Source organism: Netta rufina, assembly GCF_964035555.1.
Source record: "Netta rufina genome assembly, chromosome: 3".
Classification (NCBI taxonomy): Eukaryota; Metazoa; Chordata; class Aves; order Anseriformes; family Anatidae; genus Netta; species Netta rufina.
In genome coordinates, this window is record NC_140125.1 from 66,863,209 (window position 1) to 66,879,996 (window position 16,788).

General features: G+C 37.3%; 1 protein-coding gene across 1 annotated transcript in view; it reads left to right on the forward strand.

Moving 5' to 3' along the window:
- The window catches only part of FHL5 (four and a half LIM domains 5), a 28,913-nt gene extending 16,432 nt beyond the window's left edge, over positions 1–12,481 (forward strand). The window contains exons 2-6 of the mRNA XM_084284987.1: positions 1,358–1,539; positions 4,047–4,221; positions 6,390–6,559; positions 9,854–10,040; positions 11,048–12,481. Coding sequence (XP_084141113.1) covers positions 1,381–1,539; positions 4,047–4,221; positions 6,390–6,559; positions 9,854–10,040; positions 11,048–11,199 — 843 coding nt within the window. The 5' untranslated portion in view covers positions 1,358–1,380 and the 3' untranslated portion in view covers positions 11,200–12,481. The remainder of the gene's footprint in view (positions 1–1,357; positions 1,540–4,046; positions 4,222–6,389; positions 6,560–9,853; positions 10,041–11,047) is intronic.
- The last annotated feature ends 4,307 nt before the right edge of the window (positions 12,482–16,788 follow it).

Genomic DNA, 16,788 nt, shown 5'->3' on the forward strand with positions numbered 1-16,788 from the left:
GTGGTGGTAAGTGATCCCTCAAATCCTGTTTCTAATATGTTTCTCTTCCTTGCTATCAGGCCTTGCATCTGGTTAAGATAAACTAACTTGCACCATTAGTCAGCGTAAAAAGATTTCAGCTGCCCAAATTCACTGATATGTAAGTATTTTAGGAGACCTTCCCCAGTTGTTTTCAATCTAAAATTTATGACTGCTGGCACTGTATGCAGTGACAATCACTGATGAGTTTAATGAAGAGTGCAATCCAATGAATCCAGCAGATGTTTCTGGGTTTGCTTCACTGGGAACTTTCTGGATTCTTCGTCCTTCATTCCCAGGAATCAAGACCCAATTTTAGCAAAGTGCTGATGATCCAACCAGTAACAAGATGACTGAAAAAAGTCTGCATCTCCACAATCCTTAAAACATTCATCAGTAACTGAACTATAAGCAGCTAAAGTTTGGATACTTATCCAAGCCTCTTTAGCCTGAAAAACTGAAGGATGGGAAATTCATACAATTGGATCTCAATAGATTTGTGGTATTTCCTGCACTTGGCTGGCACAGAAATATCATCTATCTCACAGTGTCTTGGCTCTGCCAACAGGGAATCTGGCAATACAGAAATGTATAAGTAAAAACAATCTTTTCCAATAACAACAAGACAAACTTGCTTTGAGTTATGATTTTGCTTGGATTTTATTTTGTTTATTTCTTTTTATATTTTGATTTTTTGCTACCCAGGGGTATTTTTATTACCCTACACTGCCATCAAGTATTAGCAGCACAGTTGGGATTATGCAAAAATAGTCATAAAGCTTGGAGACCTTTGTCTTCCTTCTGTTTTGTTGGTTGGTTGGTTTGGGTAGGGAGGAACACGTTGAAAATACAGGAATGAGCAGAAAGACAGGAATGAGAAGGGAGAGCCAGGAGAACACCAGAAAGTGCTTGACATTTCTTTACAGCCTTTTAACTCCACAGTTTGATTAATTTTTGAATTCTCATTTCTCTCTCAACTCCTTGATTTCTGAATAAAACATGCCACACCATCCAGCATCCATAATGCTCGTGACATCAGTAGTTGTAGATACAGAACACAAAGGAACCTTCGTTTTCAGGTACCTGACTTATCATTGTAAATGCCAGTCAACTAAGCTGAAGTAACTTTCTTGCTCCCCATTATTTAGGTAACAAACTATATAGTATTTGTCATTAAAGACTGTCATTTTATTACAGAACAGCCCAGAATTAGAAATCCAGAGCACTGCAAAGGACTAAAACACACCTATACTGACTTTCACAGGTAATGCAGCAGTATGTATTATTTGGGCAAGCAAACTGCCATTCATTCAATTACATGATTTTTCCATCTTTCCAGATCACCCGGAAAACCCCACCAGAATGACCAGCAATCAGACAGACTGTCATTACTGCCTGCAGTCTCTTCGTGGAAGGAAGTATGCATTAAGGGAAGAAAATGCTTATTGTGTCACATGTTATGACAACCTGTTTGCCAACCCCTGTGAAGAGTGCAAGAAACCTATTGAGTGTGATTCTAAGGTAAGGATTTAACTTCCTTGGTCTTTTCTTAGATTACACACAAATCCCATTTTTTAAATGATGGATTCTATATCAGTCCCTCTACATACTCCTGTGCTAGTGAAGAAACCTAAGCATAGTGATTGTACATATGTATACAGCAGAGCTATTTTCCCAGAATAGAAAAGCTTCAGGGCTTTTTCTAAATGATGAAATCTGTGCATACATACACTTCAAGCATGAGTTAAAGCTGTGGTGTCCGCATGGACCACATCTGGATTCTATCCATCTCTGCTCACTCACAAACAGAAGATGTTCACCACAGTGCTTGAGGAATAGCAGGGTGCCAAAGGAGTTCAGTGGGTCAGGTTGAGAGAAGCTTTAGAATATCTGAGACATGCATTGGAAAAATTGACTTCAACTATTGTATAAAATACTTTGACTGCAGGTGTGTTGACCTACAGATGTCAAGCTGAAAAGAAGCAATATTTATAATATGTATTTTGTGCCTTCTGAATTTTGGAAATGCTGTGTTTTCATTTTAACTTCCACTTTGCTTGTCTCTCAGAGAAAACATTAGAGGCAGTGTTTCTGGACTTGACTTTCCTTCCACCTCTCCCCTTTCTGAGAATAATTAATATTATGAATTCCTCTGTGGCCTTTCACAGGGTTTCCAGTACTCTTGAATTCAATTTACTGCAAGACATCTTTTTTTTTTTTTTTATATATAATTTTAACTTTTAAGGAAACCTGTCAAAACACCCTGGTTTGCTGAGGTCAGTATGTACTGCTCACATTCTCCCCATGCTCATTTTGTCTATGTTCTTTTGAAATAAAAGAATCATAGAATCATCTAGATTGTAAAAAGCCTTCAAGATCATCAAGTCCAACCATCAACCTGGTCTACTGAGTCTCATCACTAAACCTTTTCCCTTTGTGTCACAAAGAATGCTGGGCCATAAAGTTAATAAAATAAGCCTCTTGGGAGGTCTCCCTGGTCAACATATTTCATGGTTTTCAAAGTACATTATCTGAGTATAGCTCAGTTCCATAAAGGAATCAAAGGAAAACATTAATTTGGATGATGATTGTTTTCAAACACTCACCAGTGTTTTTCAACTGCAAACTTCTATGTGCAGCTCCAGTCAGGGTCACCAGGAAAACTTACACTCTGCCCTCAATAACTCTACTACTACAATTTAAAATTAAATGGCAGGGCTACTGATATCAAAGATCATTAACTAAATAAAATAAAACAAAATAAAACAAAATAAAATAAAATAAAATAAAATAAAATAAAATAAAATAAAATAAAATAAAATAAAATAAAATAAAATAAAATAAAATAAAATAAAATAAAATAAATCATGTCTTTTGACTGACTAGGAGGAAAAATTGAGAGAAAAAAAAAAGCAGAGATAACATGAAAGGAGAGCCACAGTATGAGAAGTGGTCCACAGAGGCCTACAGCTGGTTTTACCAATTCTGCCAAGGTGCTACATGTAGAACTTAGATCTCTTCCTCTCCGTCTTACCAGTTCTTTGCCTCAGGCTGCTCTGGGGTGATAGCCCATTTTCTAAATGGTTCAGGGTTCTAGCTAAAGCAAATGAAAGTGGTAAACACTCAGCACCTCCTAAAAATGACGCCTGGTATGTATTTCATTTCTCATTTTAGCATTTTAAGGGGTGGGGAACTGACAAACTAGAAAAATGAGATTGGCTTTTTGCCCTTTTGAGCTTTTTACTTATAAAGGAGACCTGGAAGGGTCTGGTTTATTTTTTACGGATTTTTTTTTTTTTTTTGGTGATGCATTTTTCCCTTGTTTTTTTAACCTTGGAAAAATAAAATCTGGTGTTTGCTCTTTTTGTGAATTCTTAGTGGAAATCTCATACATATACTATTAGCTTTTTCATCTTCTAAGCCTGCTGAGTCTTAAACAAACATCTTTCTGCCAGCTTTTTAGGAGGACTTATATTAGGTGTAAACAAAAGCAAAGATTTTTTAATACTCTTCCTAAGAATCATTTTTTTCTCAATTAATGAGATTTTAATTGCTTGCTCTCTGCAATAATATGATCTTTCTTTAGTGTTATGTAGAGTCAGCTGGAAGAAAAAGCAGTAACATTAAAAAATGCATGAAGTTCTGTTTAAAAGTCTACAGAGAATGCATTTCTTGTCAGGTGGCCTGTGCACATTAAAAATGTTAATTACTTGCTTTCCCTTGAAGGCCAACTGTAAAAATATATGATTGGTCTTCCAATATAAACATCGCTCTGATGTTGCACAGGGAAGAACAATTGCTTCAATTGCCTGTGCCAAAGCAGATCCTAACATCCTGTACGAGAGAGTTACAATATACCCTAACACAGAGACTATGAGGGCTGACACACCTTCTCCTGGATGCAACTGTATTCTCTTTGAATTGTTATCGAAATGTTCTGCATTTTTCACTTTATTTCTGGGAGGAGCTGAGGAAAAAAGAACACTGTAAAGAAACGTCTTCATTAACATGGACATACTTTCTCCAAGGATCTGGCCTACAAAGGCCGCCACTGGCATGAGAGATGCTTCAACTGTGCCAAATGCAGTCGCTCTCTGGTGGAGAAACCATTTGCTGCAAAGGATGAGCTCTTGCTGTGTACTGAATGCTACTCTAATGAGTATTCATCTAAGTGTTTCCACTGTCAGAAGACCATTATGCCTGGTAAGACAACAAGGACTTTTCACTGAAAAATGGAACTGCATTTTTAATTAAAATCACATCCTTTAATAACCCACCTATAAAATCCTTGACATTCAAAACAGCTTGCGGGTGACTGCATCTCCCTCTTGTAGTACCCTGCCAGCATTAAAGAGGCAAGACAGACACCTCTGGTCTAGCACTAGCAGGGCTTATGAATCCTTATAAAGAATATTAGAGTTCAAAATAGAAAAAGATGTGTTCATGCTGAGTCCTTGATTCTGCCTGCAGTTCTTAGGAAGTGTATCCCACTGTGAGTGTAGGTAGACAAACAGAGATCGTTAGCAGGAGTGCAGGGCTAGACAAGACATCTGCATTTTGTCTGTCGCCTTGGCAAGACCTTGAGTATCAGACCTGGCTCACAGTCTTTATAAACCATTTCTTTCCCTCAGAAATATCTTTTGCTTTAATTGTCAAAACATGGTGTTTTATGTTCAAATCATTATCAACATTTTTACTAAAAAACACATACAGATGTGTTTACAATAGTTTTATTTCCTAATGTGAGCAACTTTGAAAATTTTGCACTTTCCTCTGAACCACTTCTCAGTTTTTGGTAGTTGTTTGTCTAGGTCTTTCATTGCTTCCACACCAGTAAAGCTAATGCGACAGAGACACTGCTTAAATCTGCCTCTTCAGACGCTGCCTCTAAGAGAAGCAAGAGCAGTTTGTGTGCCAAAATGAAGTAGTCTGCCAAGGAGAGTGGGTCGCAAACTTCTGGAAACCCGCAATGTTTACATCCTCTTACAGATCACGCATATAGGTCCAAATACCAGCAGCAAGCTATGTGCCTTGGTCTCATAACTACCAGATTGGGAACCTCTGGCCAAGAACATCAGTAAACTTACCAGCAACACAGGAAGTTTATTATTCAGATTCATGCCAAACAATAAGATCCAGGCTGTGAAGAATTATCATCTTAATATAGATATTAGGTTACCCATGTCTTGGTTTAACCTGTAGAGTTAATAAAACTATATACTTGTACTATTGTATTTATTTTCTTTTTCATTGCAGGTTAAAGTTGTATTTGTGGCAATATACTCTTCCCCCTCCCCCTCCTCTGAAGAAAAAAGGGGAGAAAATATGATGAAAAGGGCTCAAGGTTTGAGATAAGGACAGGGACATCACTCAACAATTATCGTTGTGGGCAGAACAGACTCAGCACAGGGAGATTAATGAAACCTACTGCCTATCACTAGCAGACTAGAGCAGCGAGAAACTCAAAATAAACACCTTCCCCCCACCCCAACCCACCCTCTTCTACTATCCAACTTGTTGATTTTGTCCTAGAGTCTAGGAGACTAAATCCTCACAGCAAATGTTGAGGGTAGGAATAACAGTGCAAAGAACTGAAGTGATGCTAACCAGTTCCTGCCTTGTTAATCGTTGACTTCTTCTTCAGCTTGCTAGCTGTATATTGAAAAGACCCTGTAGGCAAAGATAGCAAATTTAGCCTTCTGATCACCAGGAGGAAGCTGCAAACCCTTTATGTTTAAGTGCAACTAATAGTTTCTCTTTCCTCTAAACCCACAGTCCAGAAAGCAAGTATTCCATGATTAATCAGTTACATCATCAATTCTCTCCTTCCTTGAGAAAGGATGGTAAAGTGCCTGGCACCTCTCTTTGCAGTCTGATGCTACTGGCAGAGGTGGAAGCTATGGTGGAGAGTCACTGAATGAGTCATTTTCGGACATGTGTGCATATTTTAGGCTTCCACATCTACATTAAGGTGTACAGTGCACCTGTACACAACTTAAAAGCTCTGAAACTGGTGTAGCAGACATTTAACTAAGTGACTTCCTTTTGGAATTGCATTTGTCCTTGCAGTGAGAAAAACTTTGAGCAGCTGAATTGTATCACAGAACAGAAACTCTAAGAGTCATATAAGTAAAGACTAAAAAAAAAAAAAAAAAGTCACAGTTTCGTATGTCTTTTGCCATGTGACTGTATGGTATTGAATGTGTTTTAGAGATTAAATATGCTCTTGTAAAACCTATGGCGTTAAGGATAAGTGTTTTTTGAGGTAGGCGATACTAAGATAAAAATACTAAAAATAGGAGTCTTCCTGACACTTAAAACTCTTGTTACAAGGCTGTATTTGGGACCATTGTTTGTAATGATTTTTGCAGGTTCTCGTAAAATGGAATTTAAGGGAAGTTCCTGGCATGAATCCTGTTTTGTTTGTCAGTATTGCCGGCAACCACTGGGAACAAAACCATTGATCACCAAAGACAATGAGAATTACTGTGTGCCCTGTTTTGAGAAGCAATTTGCTCACCATTGCTACTCTTGCAAAAAGGTAATTACAATGGAGAAATTTCACTGTGCTGGCATGTTATTTTTGGTCAAGTCAAGACCAGATTGTCCAACAGCAAAAACTATGCTAACAGTTTTTTCTGCAATCTTTAAAGTTCAGGCTTAAAATAACCTATGTAAATTCTTACTTCCGTTCTCATCTAGAAGTCTGAAATTTAAGTCATAATGGGCAAAAGAGATTATCAGTAGAGAACATGAATTCTTAGATGAGTTCTTTTCCGTAAAAAAGCCAAAGCTTAAAAAAATAAAAATAAAAATAAATAAAAAATTTACACATTAGAGCTTATGAGGACAAGTCACATAGCTGGATGAAAGTTCAGACTATATGCTTAACAAGCTTTAATAAAGTAAGAATATATTTCTTTTATCCCTGTTTCCTTACAGTTTTTGTCAACAAATAATGCTTTTAGTACTTTAAAGTGCTTTTCTAAAAGCAGATAAGGAACAGAGGAAAACAATCTTGAGATCAACAGAACTCTTATTGCCTGTAACTACAGCTATTTATAATTGCTGTTAGCTGCTTTTCAGGAGCACCTGGAGCTTGCTTTGTTTCTCCAACAGGTATTCATATCACCTGTTTTAAAGTATTTAATGTGGATGCTTAAATTAGAAGCTTTTAGTCTTTTTTCATCAGTAGAGCTCTCAAGATATTCAGGAGAGCACCTGTGAGTATACAAAGAGCTTAAGCTCCCACATCTGACCCCCCAGTTATGTGGAAGTTAGGAAGTTTTAGTACTTCCCTTTCTGTTTCAGTCTTTTAACAATAGAATAGGAATGCCAGTTAACTTTCTGAATTTATGGAAATGTTGGGTGCAAATTATGGCAATAAATACACCAGAGATTATGGTATGTTTAGATAGCTCAGTAAAACAAGCCTGGGGAATAGTGGAGGTAAACAACAAAAAAGAGATGTGCGTTTGTAACAAAAAAATGGTGTGTCTCTGTTTAGTGACTTGTTCACAGTAATTCAGGATCTATGGGAAACAGTGCTATATTTTAAATAACTACTCCTGTGGAAGACATTAATTCTTTTCCTGACAGCAAAGTTATATCAAGACACTAGGTTTCCTAACACTGGAGAAATAGGATGTAACGAGGGTGTCACACCACCTAACTTTAAATTCATAACAAAGATGCCTGTGCTCCTTAGTGGGGCATTATTGCTCATGGAGGAAGATGCTGGATCACGCAAAATGTCTGGTGAATGGATAGGAAGAGCCAAGTCTTCCTTTTGGTATTGATATTAGACACTGAAAACTAACTGTGACAGCATTTGCCATTTTATTCTAGCTAATATTAATATAAGCCTAATTATATTTGTTGACAAAAACAAATACTTTTTTTTTTTTATTAGTTGTGATTTTTTTAACAAAGGTTGAAATTTTACAGAAAGTTTTTTAAAACCCTTCGTTCCTGATAACAACTGACCTTGCCTTGATAAATATGCCTCTCTTTACATTTGTCAGATGTTTTCACATGCAAAATCGGCCACCTTAGCTGACAAAGGTGTTCAAGGTCAATCATTGTTTTCTCTTGAAATGTATCAGGCAATAATCAGAATAAGTAATACTTAGTTGTGATAATACAAGTCAAGAGTAACACTGTTTCAATACATGAGGTTTCCACTGTGGTTACCAGAAAACCTGTTTTCAAATGAGCTTTTCTTTCTTCCTCCAAATACAAATAAATAAATTTTTCCCTCCCTCAGTTTCTCATGTTTTAAAATTCTCTGGGTGGTGAAAACAATTGAAGTACTGCATTATTCTGGTGTGATACTGCTGCCTAACAAATGTTTTAATCTGCTTTTTATGGTAGAATTTCACTTATTCTTTAGTATCTCTACCACTCCAGAGGCAAAAAAATATTTTTTTTCAATTCAAATGACTTATAACTTCTAAATTTATTTACTGGTTAGTTGTAAACTTCCACTTCTAACAAAACACTTTAATTTAAGCAAAACCTGTTTCCTGTTTTTTCTTCAACAGTTAAACTTTAGAAAATACCTCCAGATATTCCTATGCCTCTATATATAGCCATTTATTTGCATTAAATGATCACATGACAAATATAGTAATTCTGCTCCATATTTACTAGAGAAATTGAGGTTAACAGCATTTATATGAAATAATCAGGATTTGCTTCTTAAAAATTATAGGAATGCAAATAGACTACATGCATACTAAAACAATTTTACTAAATAAAACTACATCAGTTTCCATAAATAAGTGAGCTCAAAGAGACTGAATTGCTGAAGTCTTCAATTCTGTGCCAGAGAAAAAACATTTGAAATTTTGAGATTTTAATGGAAAGACAGATTAACTTTTATTGTAACCCAATACTAGAATACTAAGAGGATTGGGAACCATTTAAATTTCTTATTGCCTGACATCACCCAGTATAATTCTTTATTTTCATGAAGCTGTGTTTCCCAGGAAATTGTCATGGTGCCTTATTTTTATTTAATTAAGTTTCTCCAAGTCTTTCTTTTCCTGTTCTAACTATACTAATTCACTCACTTATTCACTCACTGATCTATTCATTTACTGTCATACGTGTCTTGGTGGTAGAAACACCATCTTAGAGCTCATTTTTATTTCTAGAGAAATTCCTTTAAACAGTCCCTCAAAACTTCTGTGAAACTTACTCTTTACTGCGCATATGGAAGCCTTAGAGCAACTGGAAATTTCCTTCTTCAGAAATAACCAGTGGAGAGCTGTGAGTGAGTTGCAGGGAATGGACATTTGATGACAGTGACAAACACTATTTTTCCTTTTTCTGACAGTGTAGATCTCCTTTCTGTCTCATTTCTGCCTCTTTACTGTCTTTTTCCTCCTACTTAAAATGCTGCTTCAATTTTGAGACAGCAAAATATCGATTCCAGTTGGAGATTAGCCCTTTTCGCATCGTCATTTCTATCAGCCACTGTCCATCACAGAATTGTTGCACTGAGAGTATGCCTGATGCTCAGCCTTTACCCAGATGGGTAATAGAAAAAATTCATGACAAGCCAACCTGTTCATTACTAGCCATAAGGTTATTCTGTGATAAGAAATCAAAAATAACAGAACACTGGTATATTCATATCAGTCAGGTTTTCAGATGAAGTCTTAGTTGAGTTTTCCAGATGAAAAATAGTCAACATAACCATACTGTCTCTCTCTTCACTTGTGCATGTTGGAAGAGAGAAAACAAGTGGAAGGACTTATGAAACACTTGATAATCCTTCATGATTCATGCCTTTGTTTTATTGCTATGTCCTTTTTTATCAATATGTTAGGTAATAACTTCTGGGGGAGTGACCTACCATGACCAGCCTTGGCATAAAGAATGCTTTGTCTGTGCTGGATGTAAAACTCAACTGTCTGGACAAAGGTTTATCTCCAAAGATGAGTACCCATACTGTGTAGACTGTTACAGCAGATTTTATGCTGAGAAGTGTGCTGCTTGCAAGAAACCTATTACAGGTGAGTCTTATCTTTTAGAAGGGACTAGACACTGAGGACTCATCAGTCTCATCTCAAAATCTTTACTGTAGAAAATGGCATTAAAAATAGTCCCATCATAATTAAAGACAGAGAGAGCTAGGTACTGGAGAGACCCCCTCTCTGTCAAATGCAACACGTCTCACTAGGACATACTGATCACACGTGTTCCCTGAATGCTGTGCTCTTTTATGTGCCAAACATTCTCTCATCACTTGACTTAGCACTTTATGCACTAAAAATGCATAGAATCCCAAGAATATATGAAAAGGCATTTTTGGCTCCTATTCAGCCAATACACACAAGTCCCTCATGGCTGTAATTGGTTTGCCTTTGTTTTTAAATACAAATGTGATAAAACTGGATGTGAGGTAACTGCCTGCTGGTAAGGCACACCTGTCAAGTTCGAGAGCTTGCCAAACATAACAAATCTCTATTGTATGCATCCTTGTGCACTTCCATGGTCTGGAAACTCCATGACCTGGAAATTTCCCAAAGACACTATCTTGAAGATACTTGGTGAAAATAATTAAATCTCACTCAGTATTGTATAGAAACTATATGTATCTATGCATTGCAAATAATTTTCATGAGAGTTTGTTGGGAAGATCTGCAAACCTTAATGGACATTCTGATAAACTTGTTCCATTCAGAGTTCATAATGGGATATGAAAACAATCAAGTGACTTATAGCTTTACTTAAAATATTTCCCAGTATCTCATTATTATTTTATCTCACTATCTTAAAGTGGTTGGTTATTTGTTGTTGTTATTTTTTGTTTGTTTGTTTGTTGTTGTTTTGTGTTTTCTGTTTTGTTTTGTTTTTCAATTCAGCTAAAAAAGGGCATTTCAGACTATGGATTTTTGTTCATTAATTTGTTTGCTGTATGAATAACAATGTGATCATACATCTGAAAACAATCTGTTGCGTTTCTGAACCATGTCCAGAAATACCGGATTCACATCTTCATTCTCATAATCTCTTTCAGCTCTTGGAGGTGCCAAGTTTATTTCATTTGAAGAGCGCCAGTGGCATGGGGAATGCTTTAACTGTGCAAAATGCTCTGTCTCACTGGTGGGCGAAGAATTCCTCACTAAGCAGGATGATGTCCTTTGTAACGAATGTGGCTCTGCTTCATAGTTCTGTGGAGAGCTATACAGATGCATTATTCTCACTCTTTAAACATGTTCTTTGTTACTTGTAATAAGAAAATCATCTAAACAGCACACTACTTATTTAGTCATTCACATAATTTTCAAACAGCAGTTTAATTCTATCATAGTTCTGAACTGCTTGTTAAAAATATAATAATAATAAATAGCCACATACTGGCTAAGAAAACTGCAGAAAATATTAGTATATATTTAAAATGTAACTACAGTATGTTTCCTTGTAACATACTGCACTCTGCTGTTAGAAGCTTAAAAATTTACATTTCATCTCCCATGAACCAAAAAGTATGAGAAGTCTATATGGCATACAAGTAATCACAGAATCACAGAATTTTCTAGGTTGGAAGAGACCTCAAGGTCATCGAGTCCAACCTCCAACCTAACGCTAACAGCCCTCCACTAAACCCTAAGCTCTACATCTAAACGTCTTTTGAAGACTTCCAGGAATGGTGACTCCACCACTTCCCTGGGCAGCCTGTTCCAGTGGAATATGCCTTAAAACTCTGTCTCCATTGTTTTCATTGGAGCTTCAAATGCATACTTAAAATATACTTTTTATTAGTAGGGACAAGAACCAACTCACAGTTGTCCCTTTAAAGTTGTACTTTGCAGTCTTGCTCCCCACAAAACCCATTTGCCAGCAATCAAGACACTTAAAGGCCTTGACATTTCCACATTGCTGTCTTTTATTCAGTCTGCTTTTTTTCTTGTAAATGCATGCTTGTCAGTAGCAGGCTATAAGCTCTTCAGAGCCAATACCTGATTCATTTTGTCATGCACCACATGCATTTGCCAATATTATGTCAAGAATTTGTAATGTTGCCATTGCAAGCTAGGCAGTCCTCACTTGCAGTACAAGGTATTCATTTCTAGGTAGCTGGCTTTGAGAAGGTTATACCTTGCTGAGCTTCATTGCTCAATTGTCTATTATTAAAGGTCATCTAGAACTGATTTACAAGCATTTTTTCTCTTCCTTGTTTCACACTCTATGTTACAACAGTCTGACTCATGTTACAGCATCTACCAGGCCATGGTGAATGGTACAGTGGTTCTGCACCACTCAGCGCTGTTTTATTTGTCATCTCACATCTCTTAAAACCATGCATTCTCCTTTAGACCCTGATGTTAATTGCTTACAGTTATTTGGCTGACTTGAGAGGGCTTTATTCATATTGAAGTCAGACACTACTTTAAGTATAAAAGGGAGAAAAAAAGAGCATGTGAGCATAAGTAAGGCAGAGCTGAACTGCAGTGGCGTAAAATCAATATGGATAATGACTGACCAACAAGTACATAGCAGTCTGTTTTCCAGTCAATAAAATATTGATCTTTTGCTCTATGTGTTGTTCTTTTTTTTTTTTTCTTTTTTTTTTTTTTTTCAGTTTCTTTTTTCACAACAACTTTTATTGGGGTTTGGAGTTCGATTGGTTTATGCCTTTTCATTTAATCCCAGCTGCTTCCTTTTCTATTTTCACATTGCACATGGCTGATACAGGTTCTTGGTAAAACTTGAATTCCCATAAATAGAAATTGCCTTAAGAAAAGGTACATATATATATATATATATGAATGTATACATACATATATACACACACATATACTGTGTGTGGACACGCATATAGACACACACACATATATAGTGGTGCAGTTAAGTATGATGCTCTAAAAATGTGTACTGAACTATTACAAATTATCCCATTAGTAAATGTTAACGGTCTTAGATTTTTAAATGAAAACAATGAATCATCAAATGCAGACATGTTTGTGGGGCATACCTTTTATTTTTGTTGTGTGAAATAACATTCAGCAAATTGCAAGAACGTAGCTCAGGCCCTTTATTCATTCTTGTCTGAGCAATGTTCTAGCTTAATTATGAAGTGACGCAGGAATTATCAGGCAAAATCCTAAGACACGGCAGAGTCACAGATCACACACATTGATCACGATAATCCCAATCTTCTAGCCTTAACATTTATGAAAATGAAATTCTGTTCTGACTCATCAACCAATTATATTTTTAGAAATACTAACTGAATTATTTATCTCTCCTGCAGTAAATACACTACAGTCAAATCTGAAACTGAGCCTTTTCACTTCAGAGTAATAAAAAGAAATAAATGTGATCACTATAAATAGTTGGAATAAAAGTTATATAACGTATTAGATTGATATTTCCTAGTTTCTGTCACCAGCTGCTGATGTCTAAACATAAATACAGTAATACTCTGCACAATTTGGGTCACCTGTGCTCATGATAGATGAAACCCAACTTGAATAGGAGCCTAGTAGGGCTACAAGAATAAACCACATATCTTTGTAGAGGACCACAGATCATGGAGGGTATAAGAAGGCTGCTGTAAGTTAAGAGGCTATATTTGGCTGAAGAACAAAGGAAAGCAAACCTCTCAGTATTGGAAACTGGAAATTAGAAGGCTGCTTCTAAGTAATGTTGAGGCTTGTAGGTGAGCTTGGAACCAAGGGGGGCAGAACTATGTGGTCAGTTTTAAGTGTTGTTTGATCATTGCATGAAACAGCAGATACAGCATGAGTGCCTGGGTTAGCAAAGCACTGGGCAAAATAGCCAGATGGTCAGCTTCAGTTCTTGTTGCTAACATTTGATTTACTGCTGGATAATCAGCGTACAGACTCCAATGCAATTCAATTTTGTTTAATAAACCTCAGAGGATGGAAGTTTGAGGGATTTATTTTTTGGTAGGTCAATTTGTTTTTGTTAATGTTGTGCTTTTCTTTAACATTGTAGTGTTTTATTTTCAGATATATCTATTTCTTCCCCAGCTGCCCAACTCTAAGGTAATCACCTTGCTTTTGTTATGGTTAAGCTAAATTGTCCCAAGGTACAGTGGTGTCTCTGATGTCCTGATCACATGCTGCTGTACTCACAATTGCCTCAGGGAAGCAGGAGGACTGTTATTTGAGACTAACTTCTTAAGACTGAAGTAGGTGCCCTATTACCACCCTCAGTGCTTGAGGCTGAGGTTCTTCAATCACTGCCTAATCCTAAGAGAACACCCAGAAAGAACATGCTTAAAATACACAGACAAGCCCTGCAGTATTATCACCAAGTGACCCTTATCTATGCATAATTCTGAATGTCACATTTTTCAGTCTGAGACAAGTTCATGCAGTGAGAGGAAGTTGTCAGTCTTTCCCCGGACTACTACTTTTAAAATCATGGCATGTTTTCAGCAGATGCTGTTGCAGGCAATGCACACGAGCTGTAACTTAACTCTGGAATGTGGGATCATTTCCCAGCATTTCCAGGCCAAGGCACATGCTCCAGACCCATGACTTACATGCAAGATGAAACCAGCTAGACATCCTCCATTCTCTTCTTCCCTTGTCCCCTGGTTTTCTGGAAAGATATGTGAACCTAGACCGGGGAAGAGCTACAGCATGGTCTGGCCACATCAGTGAAGTGGGTGCTACATCGCAGTGTAGTTTTTTTGCAGTATTTCAGCGTATGCATATTCAACTGGCTGTTGTAGTCTACCAGTGGATATTGTCCCCAGCCTTGTTGTTGATGGTAAGAGTGGCACAGTCTAGCCCCAGGTGCATTAGAGGGGGAGCAGCAAGGTTTTGTGAGATCTTCCGGGCTTGTTTCAAACAGTTCATGGGCCTCATCACAACAGAAAGAGATATCTGCTAAGACCTCATTGACTTCACCATCAGTTTCAGCACCTGGTCAAAGCTTTTGTGAAACATGCTTCATTTAACAGAATGGATCTAGAGCAGCATACTGTATTTTAGGAAGACAAGTAAAAGCAACAGTGACATTTATACAATGACAAATATCAATAGCTGAAAGAAAGTGATGTTAACTGACTGCCTGAGTGGAAGCTGGGAGATCATTTCTGTAAGCAAAAATGTTGGATGGAATTCAAGTCCATACCCTGAACAAACTTGTTTACAAATCAAGCAGGAATGCTGCAATAAAGCCTCTACATTCTTGTTAATAATATCTCATAGAGAAAATATTTGTATGCCTGCATGCTTCTTTACCCTCAAATTACCAAAATTTTAAAGGACTGAGTCACAGGAAACCAGGAAACCTGGCAACTTAAATCAAAGTACAAAACACCTAGTAAGGTTACAGACTACTATTTCTAAACAGAAGTTTCAGTTCATCATATCCAGATGTACAAGGTACAAGTATTTTGAGGTACAAGAGGGCAATAAGACCTTTGGAGGACAGACATGGCTGCAGTTATCATACTGCAGGGGTGTTATACAATTGGCAATAGGTGGCTGCAGTGGAAGGTCTAGGGATATTATTATCTGCTTTGGCCTGTATCAGTAAGCTTTTCTTGGCTTGTTAGAAAGAATGTGTGTCCAATAATATCCATTTCAATATTTCTGTAGGCTTGCCTTTCTGCTCCTCCAGATTTACTGACAAATGCAACTGGCCTCCATTTCCCCTGATATCCTTTACTCAATAGTGCAGGGGACATCTGCCAATGAAGTAACTGATTAAAGTGAGTTGTTATTTTCAAGAACTGTTAAAAAAAAATGTTAAGGAATTGCTGAAACATCCAGAGTACCTCCAGCACAGGGTCATTCCAGCCCCATGTATCAGTTTCCTTCCCACATCCTGCATTTTTAAACTGAGTTCTTACTGCGGCTCCCTGAAGATGAGACCAGATAGCAATATCCTTACAGCACAGCCACACAAATATCTCCAATGGTGAGCAAATACGCCACATAAGAAGCTGGATCTGTTCAATGCAAACTAACTCAGTGTCAGAAGGACAACCATTGTACAGAATTACATCCAAAATAATGAACCCTATCTCTGTCTTGGTTATAATGTATCTGGTTTTATAAGCTTGTGCCTCTGCTCTTTTACTGTCCTCTCCCATAAGATATTCAAGATGGTTGATGTTCATCTCATTCACTGCAGATTTTTTTCGCACTACCTAAACTTCAAAGTTCCTGCACGCAAGAGGCTGCATTATCACCACATTCCTGAAAAGCATGAGCCACAAATCCTTTTAATGCTTTGTCTGTGTGAGGCTTTGAGGACAAACAACAAACACTTGGTTCCTGCCTATAGACTGGGCACCGATACAGAGGTAACTAAAAAACAGAGCAGGTTTTGAGGGGTTCAAATATTTCACTCAAGCATCTCAGCTCCTCCTCAAGTCACTTATTCCCACTCACCCAACTGCTCACGTCCTGGTAGTCTTCAGGCGTATTCGCGCAATGTCCACACATGACCAGAAGAGCAGTTAACAGGGAAAGAATCTCAGTCTGGCACAAAGGCACAGTCACAAACCTTTCCTGGGAGAGTTACTAAATAGAGCACTGCCCCAGCAGGAGGTAACAAAATCCAAACAGCCTCAGACAGTTGCTTATATTTGAACCCCAGTGTTCAGCTTAGAGTAATTTTATATTAAAGGCTTGCCTCAGGTAGGCATATTAACAAGATCCTCATTTAGCCATCTCTATCTTCACCTTAGACTTGGGGTCAGATTTTGCTAGACTAATTAGCAAAAAATAAAAAAATAAAAAATCGTATTTCCCACCTGAGCACAGACTA